Consider the following 12,231-nt stretch of genomic DNA (forward strand, 5'->3'; position numbering starts at 1 on the left):
ATGTATTAGGACATCAAATCAGTTTGGGATTTATTAAAGTGTACCTGTCAGCCTCTGCTTTGTTGCTGCTTCGGCTGCCATTGAAACGGGGAGGGGGGGGCATGGTATTTGGGAGGGGAATCATGATGTGCTGGAGGAAGATTCTAGACGCTGATCTGACCATCTTACTGCGCATGTGGAGGAAGGGAGTTTCCCGCCAAGGCTAACTGTCCAGCATTCCATTCTGGTGATGACTTTTGAAGTTATCTCCCACCTGACAGTTGGGTGCATTATAATTGGACTATGGACTGGGGTGCCAAGGGGAGGGGATTGAATTATACATGATATTATTCACTTTTGCGCCTAATTAACCAGACTCAGCTTAGCTTTGCTACTGTTCGTTTATAATTAGTAAAAGTACACTTGATTTCAAACAAATGGAGTTGAGTGGCTTCTTTCCTGATTCTTAAATGAAGTTGCAGCTGACAGTACCATATTAATAACAGGACTCAGCGGTTAAAAATGCTGAGCTTGTCAGCTAGAAAGCTGACAGACCAGGTTCAAAACATAAACACCTCTTGATAGGGTGAGCTCCTGTTAACTGCCCCAGTTCCTGCCCATGCAAATGCAAGTACATAAATAAGTACCACTTCAGTGGGATCCTAATAGTGTTTCATGCACCTTGGCACATAGTCATGCTAGCTACATGACCATAGAAATGTCTTTGGACAATGCTGGCTTTCTTGGTAAGAAACGGAGATGAGCACCATCCCACAGAGTCAAAAATGACTGGACAAGGGAAACCGTTTCCACAATTTTGCTACTATACAACTGATATTTTCTAAACAGAATTGGTTTTTAGATTCTGAATGGCCACCTGGACAGAAAATAGCTTTCTGTCTGTCTATACTTGATTAATGAACTCAAGTATATTTAAGCTAGTTGCTTTCTCTTACCTCAACTTATCTGAAATTGCTGGTGCTTTCCAGGAAGAAAAAAATAGGAGTTTTTGGAGGAAAGGTAGGATAGAAATGAAAAAAGAAAAGAAGAAATGTTTTCCACGTAGTGGCTTGTTTTTTCCCCCTAGTATCTACCTAGAATAAGCTGTTTGCTGGAAGTTCAAATACAGCCTTAATAATGGTTTTGTTTGGCCTATAAGTACTGATATTCTTAAGACAGGAGCTCAAGAAAGATTAAATGTGATCACAATTCATTTTAGCCACGTAATGGCAAATTGGTGAAGTAGGTTGGCTAAAAAAACTGGTTGACATCAAAGTCACAGAGTAAATTTCCATGGCTTACATGAACCTGCATCTCATTACTATAATACTGGCTTATATGGCCATACATATCCAGTAATTCAAGGAGAAGAGAAATAGGAAGACATAACACATGAGGCTGCAGGAGAAAAATATTAAAAAGACTCTTTATTCATATCTGTTTCAGACAATGTATGTTTGTACCGTCCGAGGTCAAGAAGAAATGTGACAACCATATTATATGCATATAGCTCTTGAAACTAAGAAATACCTGTCTAAAACCTCTGCTACAAGAGGACTAAGAACTATATCCACAGTTCCTTTTACTTCAACGATAGCTGTTGTTCTGGTCTGACAAACTGGATGATCAAGAGTCCATTCCTCTGTTATTGTTTCATCATCTGTGTTATCAAGGATTTTCTTTTCCAAAGGAGTATATGGAGTGCTAAATAAATAAATGGAAAACAAAATATAAATTTTTAATTGCATCTTTTTGCTGATTACATGCCAGAATAGAATTTATTGGAAAAGATTATTTACCTAACCGTCTGTTCAGGATAATATGACCTACTTATAATAAATGCCATAGATGAAGAAAGTGTAAATTTCCTAATTTGAAAAATTGTTCACCTACAAAAACAAAGTAATAACACAAACAAGTATCCAGAAGACAATAGAACTGAGCACTGAATTGATGCTTTCTCAAGTTACAGGTTTGAACGCATTTTAAATGTATCTTTTTATCTGTAGTTTAATTTTTATTTTACAAAAACATAACATGTATCCTACCAGTTGAGAGCAATAGAATCAGAGATATAAATGCATTATATTATATTTACAAGACATATCCTCCAATAAGCAGGTTTGGTATAAGAAGATGGTAGACATTACATTTCTACAATTATTAGAAAAACCAAGCTTCAAGTACTAGAATGTCTTAAATGATAAAAAATTCTGGCATCAAATAAATGTCACTCTTTTTGAAAATACATGTTGGTTCATCATTGTAAACAAACTGTATATAATGAAGACCTCTTAATCAACAATAAATAAAAATATATTCAAATGATAGATATATGGATTACATTTAAATGATTAAACAGCAATTCCTCCGTTTTTTGCATGACAAAGATATTTTAAAGCAAAAAGGAGTTTTTCTTAAGCCTAGTACCAAAACTATTTGACATGTACAGGAAATGTAAGAAAGTGTTCATAAATATTTTTCATCAATTTTGGGGAATAAATTTAAAAATGACACTATCAGTTGCATACAAGGAGAACTAGTACAAAATGTTTTACAGATGGCATCTGGCACCAACAAGGTTAGCTAAAAACTTAACAAATACCTTCCCAAAATGTTGGAAATACACGGAACATATTACCATTTATGGTGGACATGTGAGGAGACTAAAAGAATTTGGGAAAGGATCAAAAATTGGCTGGAGGCAATAACAGGGGTTAAAATAGAATGGAAACCTGAAGTTTTTTTATTAGGAATTATGTCTGCAAAATACAAAAAAGAAATCCAGTATTTAATACTACATAATTACGGCGGCAAGGATTACCTTTGCCCAGAAATGGAAAAACAAATTAATTCCATAAATATTTTTCATCATGTTTGTGCTATCCTTAGCAAGCTATGGTTTACTAAACATTTCATCATATCAATTAAGTCCGACATCATAAGTCTCATAATTTCTTAGAAGACATTTTATGAATTAATTTAACTTTCCTTTAAAAACTTGAAAGGCTTACTTTTCAAACTTTTCAAAAACTTTTCACTGAATCTGAAAAATGTTCAGAATAGCCAGAAAACAAAATCCAGCCCTTTGCCCTGGAGACTGAGGTAAATCTTGAGGCCACACCTCCATTCCTCCACTGACCTCCCAGATTAACCAACAGTTCGTAGCAGAGCACCTGGAAGGAAGGGACAGAGAAAGAAAAAGAGAAAGCACACAGACACATTCTTCCTGCCTGGCCCTGACTGACCACTGAGCTAAATCAGGCCCTGGCGCGGTGCGCCCAAAAAATGGGAGGAAGTGACTACTCCCATGCCAACTTCGAAACATGCAGTTCAGGTAAGACCAACTGACAGTTTCCGAAGGGGGCGTGGGAGGAGTCACACATAGGACATACCAAAGCTAGATGTCCTTGGGAGGGATCAATGGGCCTGAGCCCCTCGAGAGTCTAGGACTCCCTGGAGAACCCTCTTCCCAAAGACCGCTTCTGCGGAGGTGTAAGCGTCTAGTCGGTAGTGCCTGATGAAAGGCGAGGGAGAGGACCAAGCGGCAGCCCTGCAAATCTCTTCTATGGGAGCCTGGGTAGCCCAGGCTGCTGAGGGTGGCCGCACTTCTGGGGGAGTGCGCTGTGATGCCCTCTGGAACCTGAAGTCCCTGTGCCTCGTAGGCCTTCGAGGTGGCCGCTCTGATCCACCTGCTAATGGTGGCCAGATGCCTGAAAGAGGGTCTCTGAACATCTAAAGGGTGCCGTGCGCTTCAGATAGATGCGCAGGGCTCTTCTAACGTCCAGCCGGTGCCATGATCTTTCCCTCGGGAAACTTCCCTCAAGGGTTCGAATGGTGCTTCCGTCAATGCCTGGAGGACCGTGGGCAGGTCCCAGGTAGGGAATCGATGGACCACTGGGGGTTTCAGATTCACCACTCCCTTAAGGAAGCGCCTTAGGACCAGATGTTGAGACAAAGTCGGTGAATCCACACCCCCCCCAGGACCGTGGAGAGGGCAGAGAGTTGTCTCCTAAGGTTGCTGGGGGCCAGACCTTTCTCCAGACCTTCCTGTAGAAAGTCCAGAACCTGGGGTACGGAAGCCGAAGCTGGAACAATGTCCCTTGCTTGGCACCAGTCTGCGAAAGCAACCCAGGCGGCGTTGTAGATGCGAGTGGTGGACTGCCTCCTGGACGCCTTGATGGTCTTAACTGATCTTGCTCAATCGCCAGGCGGTCAGATGGAGCCACTCCAGATCAGGATGCTCCAGAGACCCCTGTTGCAGGGACACCTTCCCCGGGGGAATCCTCCAGTGAGGGGCTGAGGACAACTCCACCAGGTCTGCTAGCCTGAGGCGACGTGGCCAGAAGGGAGCCACTAGTATCATCTCTGCTCCCTCTGACACTAACTTCCTCAGAACCCCGGGGACAAGGGGAAGGGGAGGAAAGGCGTAGAGAAGACCTGGTAGCCATCTGCAGCGAAGGGCATCCGTGTCCATGGCTCCCCTGGACGGGAACCTTGATACAAAGCTCGACAGCTGGGCATTCGCTGGGGTTGCGAAGAGATCCACCGTCGGGCACCCGAACCTCTCAGAGGAAGACGCTGGGATGGAGCTGCCACTCTCTGTTGTCGACCGTCTCCCTGCTGAGCCAATCCACTTGCTGGTTCTCTGTCCCGGAGATGTGTTCTGCTCTGATGGACTGCAGATGCCTCTCTGCCCAGTTCCCCAACCGGAGGCCTCGTCACGAAGGTCCTTGGAATGAGTGCCCCCTTGCCTGTTCATGTGGGCCTTGGCTGCCACGTTGTCCGTCAGGACCAGGACGTGGTGACTGGTCACAGTGGTCTTGAAGTGACGTAGGGCAAGATGAATGGCCCTGAGCTCCAACCAGTTTATGTTGTTGCGCAGGTCTATTGGAGTCCAGAGGCCCTGGGCTATCTGGGTCTCCAGATGTGCTCCCCAGCCGAACAGGCTTGCGTCCATTGTGAGTACCTTCCCTTGTCTAGTGCTGATGTCAGCCACCAACGGAGCGAGAGCAGCACCTGGGGTGACACTCGAAATTTGAAGCTGGTGTCGCTCGTCCTGGCTCTCTGGTATGGAAGCAGGAACCACTGAAGCTTCCTGGCGTGTAGGCGAGCCCAAGGCACGATCCCTATACAAGAAATGAATTTCCCAAGGAGCCTGGAAAGAAGAACTACAGGGACAGAGCGTAATTTGCGTATCTCATGGACCAGCTGCACAATGCCATCCCTACGTTCCTGGGAAAGAAAAACTTCTCCAGACACCGAATCTATAATGGACCCTAGGTGTTGTAGTCTGGTAGATGGGACTAAGTGGCTCTTCTCGAGATTAATCAAGAAACCGAGGGACTTGAGGGTGTCGATGGTGAGCCCCAGGTCCTGCCTGGCAGTGTCTGGGGACCTGGCTAGGATGAGGATGTCATCCAGGTAACAGTGGAATCGGACTGGGAAGGAACGAAGGAAACCTGCAGCCGCGGCCAGCACCTTGGTAAAGCCCAAAGGGAAGGGCCCTATGTTGGAAGTGACTGCCCTCATGGGAAAATCTGAGGAACCAACAATGTTCAGGCACGATTCTGATGTGTAGGTAGGCCTCCGTGAAGTCGATGGAGGCCAAGAAATCACCCTGTTGGATGCTTTCTAAGATGGATCTCAGGGAGCCCATCTTGAACCTACGGTAGACCACCCTGGAGTTGAGTAGCTTAAAATCCAGAATGGCTCTCCACCCCCCTGAACTCTTGGGGACCAGAAACAGGTTCAAATAGAATCCGGAACCCCTCTCCCTCTCTGGGACCTTCTCTATGGCCCTGATGTCTAGCAGGTGATTGATGGCCTTAGCCTTAAGGGCCCTTTGGCCAGATCTGTGGAGGAGGCGAAGGTGCAGAATCTATTCAGGGGCTGCGATTGGAACTCCAGCCGGAGCCCAAGCTTAACCATCTGGAGGACCCATTCGTCCAAAGTGACGTGCTCCCAGGCATCCACAAATAGGGAGAGGCGACTGCCGATGGGGTGATCCGCGATCGGATCACTTGAACCTGCGGAACGGACGGCCGCCCCCTCCTCGAAAGGGCCGCTTGCTCTGCTGCTGGCCTCTAAACCTATCTCTTGGGAACTGCCTATCCCCTTGTCTATGAAACCTGGGAAGCAGGTACCTTTGATTCTGGGTGTCCGTGTCAGGCGGGTGGTAAATGTTCTCCTGGGGTAAGGAGCCTGTCGGTGATCTGGCCGTCTGGTCGCAGCCAGGAAGACCTTTCACTTATTCTTGTCCTCCACCAAGATAGGATCCAGCGAGGCACTGAAAAGCTTGTCTCCGGATTAGTCAGCTCCTGCCAGGTGCCACTTAGCCCGAGACTGTGCCTGCCAGTGGCACAGCCACAGAAGGCGCCTGGACGCTACAGAGGATGTCAAAGCTCGAGAAGCATACTTAACTGCATACAGCATGGCATCTGCCAAAAACTGCGTGGCTGCCAGCACCTTGGATATGTCCTGCAAGAGATGTACCTCCGTGGCCGGGGTCCTGTCTCTCAGCTGTTCCAGCCACAGCACTGTTGACCTATTAAAAAGGCAGAAGCGGCTGCCCTAATAGCCTAGGTTATTGCCTGGAATGACTTATGCAAAATCATTTCCGCCTTCTTGTCTTCTGCCTTAAGACAGTTGGCAATGTCTCCAGTCACCACGGTCGAAGCTGAAGCCAGGGTGGCAACCAGTGTCCACCGAAGGAACCTGCAGAGCTTGGCCAAATGTAGAATTGAGATTATAGAATCTACCCTCATTGCCCCCCAGATTGGGAAAAGACCCTGGGCTTAACCCACTGGGATTTAAGCACTTCTAGGAACATCTCTGGAGTGGGAATCTCCTCTTTCTCCACCGGGGAAGGGCCCTTTCTTGTTACCCCTGCTGGGGCCTGGCGTGGCAGTGGCAGGACTGGGTTCTGGAGGGGTGTCCAGGTCTGCTGTGGCCCTGGCCTTACGAAGTAAGGAGCTAAACAAGGAGGGGGAAAAGAGCCCAGTGATGTTGGGGGCCTCAGGGGCCTGGGCGTCCTCATCCTCAGAAAACCCCATCTCCTTCAACTCCCCTTCCTCTAAATCTGAAGCCTCACTGGCAGTGGAGGGGGAGGGAGACCTGGGCCCTCTGGTAACAGAGGCCCTGGAGCGATCCAGGTGACCCCTGGACTGGTCCCGGGAAGACCTACTCCTGGAACCCTGGGACTGGTGTTTCATCCCTGAAACAATCCCTTGGGCTATGGCCCTGGCTAGCTCCTGGAAGCTTTCAGGGAGCTCTGGAAGAGAGGGGTGCAGTTCTGGGGGTTGAAAAAATTCCCTAGGTTCAGGGGATTGCGGTGCCAGTTGGTGTCTAGCAGGGCTGGGTGCCCTGCGCCCAAAGGGGTCTCTCCTAGCCTCAGATGGGTGGGCAGGAGAAAGGGGGGGGGTGATAGGGAGCTGTGCCCTCTGCCTGTGCCCCTTGGGAAACCTGGGGAAGTCCCCCTGGTCTCTTCCAGAACAGGGAGCCTGCGGGGGGAGCGAGATCTGGAAGGGGAAGGGCTGATGGTGGCCCTGAACCTTCTTGCAGAGGCCCTGGTAACTTGAACCTTCTTCCCAGAGTTTCCCTTCCTATGGGGCCTGGGGGTGCCCTTCTTGGCGGGGGACCTCCCTCTGGAAACTGGGGAAACCCCCCTGGAGATCCCCTCACCTGGATCCGAATCCCCTGGGGACCTAGGCCTGGCACCCCCGCTCCTCGCTGCCTCTGCCATAGTACTCATGGTTTCTGTACCACCTCCTCTCTCCCTGCCGGCCTCTTCTCTCTGTGTGCCTTGATCTTCCAGGCACCATGCTTTCCCAACGATTGCCGCCGCTCCGCGGCTCGAATGCTAGCTCACCGCTGCTTCTGGGCCCTCCCCGGATTGCCGGCAGAGTGAGGCCTCTTTCTGTAGCCTTTTCCTGCTACTGCGGTGTCTTTTGAGCACTCTCAGCCTCCGTAGGAGGGTCATGTGCTCTTCCACGTGCTCTTAAAATGGCGGAATCCAAAATGGCCACCGATCTGCGATCCGATCTCCTCCGAGGCTCGGGAACGTTGGAGGAAGGCCCTGGCCGGTTCCTCGATTGCTGGTGCCTTGTGCAGCTCTCCTGGATGGCCTGCAGCTGTCCCAACGGGCCTCGTGGCGCAGCGGCTTCTTTTCCCTCTTACGCGGCCGTCCGGCTGCTTGGGAAACACGCTGGATCGCGGCAAGGCTTGCCTGCAAGCAGCGCTGAGCACGGGTGGAGAGAGGAGCAGATTCGAAGGTAGAGCAAAAAAATGGAAAAATCTTAAAGGTCTGGAGAAAAACCCTAGAAAAACCTAGAAATCTACGAAGTGAGAGAGAGTCCGGTAAAACACTCCTTTTGGGCCGGAGACTGAGGTTAATCTGGGAGGTCAGTGGAGGAATGGAGGTGTGGCCTCAAGATTTACCTCAGTCTCCAGGGCAAAAGGGCTGTGTTAATACCCATGTGTGACTCCTCTCACGCCCCACTTCGGAAACACTATATATATATATATATATTCCCAAAATGTGGAACAAAACTTTATAGACACCACCTTTGTAATTATCTAAAAAGGGGAATTTCAATATATTACAAATGCATCATAACTTGTTACTCACTTAGAAGTTGATCCTGTAAGCTGCATGCCTCGATCCAGGAGAGCATTAGCTTTAAGACCTTGTTTAACAATCTGGAAAAAATAATATGCTATTACTCTTTGAGAGTTTTTTTCAGTCTTTTGTCCTGAAATATTTTATATTCCTTCCTTCCTTTAAATTTTACATGATCGTGCATGGCAATTTTAGCATTCATATACCATAATATATTTTAAACTACTGTGTGTGTGTGTGTGTGTGTGTGTGTGTGTGTGTGTGTGTGTATTTATAGTCTATATATATATATATATATATATATATATATATATATATATATAGTCTATATAGTCACACATATATAGACACAGACACAGACACACACATAAATATTTCGGAATATTTGTTATAAAGGGATGTTAAAACAACTATAGTCATATGGATAAGGTATGATGATAGTAATATATATATATATATATATATATATATATATATATATATATATATATATTTGATGTAAAATATATAATTTGATATGGATTATAGGTGATGACTGTGGAAGGGATGCACGAAAGTTCTTTGTAACCAATTGACACACTTTTTATAATTTGTAATGGAATATGTTTTTATGGTTTTTGTTGTGTCTTGTTTGTTTGTGTCTATTCAAAAAATTAAAAAAAAGAATTTAAAAAATTCACCATTAAGGATTCAGTGAAATTATAAATTATTTTGAATACATTATTTACAATTTATTTGTGAAGGGAAATTCTAGAAGAAACAAATTGTTTTTAATTCCACTCAGGCCTAGTTATGGAATAGAAATAGAAATAGCACTCTGATTCATAACCTTTCTCAAGATATAGATGGGAGGGAATGCACTCTTTTGATCCTACTGGACTTCTTGTTATGTATAATTAATTATAATATTCTTTACAATTGACTGAAAAAATTGAAGACTATTTTGGAATGGTTCTACTCCTATATCCATTGATGATACTACTCATAAAGAGATGATTTGAGGATTCTCGTGGACTTTTTGTTCCTATTTACTAAGTATGCTGGGGGGGGGGCGCTTTTGCTCAGCTCTGTCTTGTATGCGAAATGCAACTTTACTAGGATCATAATATGCTTTGATCACTGTCCAATTGAATTGCAGTAACATGGGGATGCATTTGAAAATCTGATAAGCTGCATCCCCCTTGGTAATTCTGCATTGTATTTAGAACGCTGACACTGCCACTAGTATAAAATTATTAACAGTGGCATAAGAAACAATATCAATGCTAAAGCAACTGTATCAGTTGAGACTAAGCTTCCAGTCCCAATTCAAAGTGCTGGTCATGATACAGAAGAAAGATCAGACCAAGACTTGCCAGAATTGACTCTGCTATCTGATCTACTCATCTAGAGAAGGCATGTTAAGAATTCCTTCCCCGTAAGCAGTGCATGTAAGATAAAAACAATGACTACAGAAAAATTATGAACAACTCACTCCTATCGGTACATGCTGACTTTCCTCATTTATCAGCTGGAAAACTTAAATCAAGGAAGCCCCCACTTGCACTTGCATAACAGCTGCCCAACAAGTTTGATTCCCAATGGAAAGTCAAATGGGTTGCTAAACACCCAGATATAAGAAGACATATAAAACCCCCCACAAAAAAGGTGCCAGGCTTTGAGCTACGACACCAGCAATGGGCAATACTGAATAGGGTTTGCGCCTCCCACAGAATCTGCCGGATCTGTCTGTATAAATATAGATGGGCATAGTATCCCCCCTTCAGTGTCACTGTGGGGTCTCACATCAAACTGTAGATCACATCATATGATTGGACAGCCTAGACATTGGTATATGAACATAGATCTTTTTAACATTTTATTGTGTTTTTTACTAATCTAGATGAAATGTTGTGTGTGTGTGTGTATGTTTTGCTAATTCATATATGATATGCCATATGATAGACAGACACAGACAGACAGGATGACAGACTTCTGTGGGATAGCTCCCACTTTGAAATACCTTTCCCTAAAATTTGTAGCATCCACCCTGTTAATGTGCAAAGGAAGCAGAGGATTGGACTAGAAGACCTCCAAGATACCTTCCAACTCTACTATGCTTGTTTCAAAAACAAGTAAACATTTATGTTACTATAGTAAACTATTCCCCCCCCCCCAGGTAATCTGAATTAGGACAACTACCATAAGTAATTGACAGGGTATTTTTTACTGTTAATTTTTTTCCATTTTCTTTTTGCACATAAACGTAGATAGGTAGGTCAACAAATAAATACATTGTGGTTTTTACCTTAAAAGTTGGAACAGAAAGCTGCTCAAAATATGAGGAACTTTCTTCACTAGTTGGAGTGTCAAGATCTAATGGTCTATGTAAAGATGATTTGGAGGTCCTTTTATTTGTTGGATGTTTTATTGACCAGTTAATCACTTGGTACTGAGTGAGGTAGCTTTGGTAGCAGTTCATTAAAGGCTGCTGGGAAGTGATTTGTTCATTCTCAGGAGCCTTCTCAGTTTCTATGATATATATATGTTCAACCAGATCATCCTCTCCTCCCAAAGCAGAGACAAATGAAGCTTGAGAGGGATGCATTTTTATTGGCAGAGTTTTTGTATCTTGACTAGTTTCTCCTTGAAAGGTAGCAGTAAGTGGTCCTTCTACACTGTGATACATTGATCCCCTCCCATAATCAATTTGTTTTGCTTGTTTTCTCTTCTTTTTCCTTCCGGGATAGGTTCCAGGGCCTTCATCACTACTGATGGGTTCAAAGTCCTCAGCAGCCGAGAAGTAGGCTTCACTATCAGCCATTGACATGCTGGAGTCCATAGAACGATACTGATGAAATGAATTTGAGTCTGCAGAAGGTGTATAAGGAAAAGAACCAAAACTTCTTCTTTGCTTTGGAGAATCTAAGACATTTTCATCACTACGGGAAACATCACTGCTGAACTGTACTCCGACTGGAACAGGCTGCTTATCACCATAGAAAGCTGCAGTAAGACTTTTGGTGCTTCCAAGTCGACCAGAACATACTGATTCTTGCCGTTTCAAAGGAGATCTAAGAGGAGATTGTCCAACGGGCTTTTCTTGTAGATTAGGAGATACTGGGCTATTTGCTGATCCTTCTGCTATATTACTAGAGAGAAAAATTATACACAGTGATGCAAACTGCACAGTATTCAATATCAATAACATTTATTCAGGGTTGACATAGAAACTGTGATATTAGATTCCCTTTCAACACAACAAAAAAGCAAAGGTTTTCACAATTACTTTAATCCCTTTGCATTATTGGATATTGGATAACAACTGATACTGCACACTGAGAAACTCAAAAGGAAACATGCATGATAGAAACATTAATATATATGACTTTCCAAATGTTGGCAGAATCCCACTTCTATTAGCCTTAGCCACCATGGTCAGTGATTAGAAATGCAGTTAAATAACCTCGAAAAAGTCATTGGCTCCCCATATTTTCTCTAGAAGTAAGTAACATGATTCCCTACTTTGTTTTTAAATTCTCCCAAATCCCAAACAGCAAGATTTAACAATACAGGGTTTACTCAAATAAAGCAAACAACAAATACTTGACAAAAAGATATAAACATGATAATTCCATAGTGGAACAAGATGT

At 44.5% G+C, this 12,231-nt stretch overlaps 1 protein-coding gene across 12 annotated transcripts in view; it reads right to left on the reverse strand.

The window, feature by feature from the left end:
• Positions 1-12,231, reverse strand: part of KIAA1109 (KIAA1109 ortholog) — a 206,367-nt gene that overhangs the window by 107,651 nt on the left and 86,485 nt on the right. For all 12 annotated transcript variants that reach the window (XM_032224446.1, XM_032224439.1, XM_032224444.1 and 9 more), the window contains exons 28-30: positions 10,887-11,730; positions 8,609-8,679; positions 1,510-1,683 (exon numbers count right to left, since the gene is read on the reverse strand). In XM_032224446.1, coding sequence (XP_032080337.1) covers positions 1,510-1,683; positions 8,609-8,679; positions 10,887-11,730 — 1,089 coding nt within the window. The remainder of the gene's footprint in view (positions 1-1,509; positions 1,684-8,608; positions 8,680-10,886; positions 11,731-12,231) is intronic.

Source organism: Thamnophis elegans, chromosome 9 (assembly GCF_009769535.1).
Source record: "Thamnophis elegans isolate rThaEle1 chromosome 9, rThaEle1.pri, whole genome shotgun sequence".
NCBI classification, from domain to species: domain Eukaryota; kingdom Metazoa; phylum Chordata; class Lepidosauria; order Squamata; family Colubridae; genus Thamnophis; species Thamnophis elegans.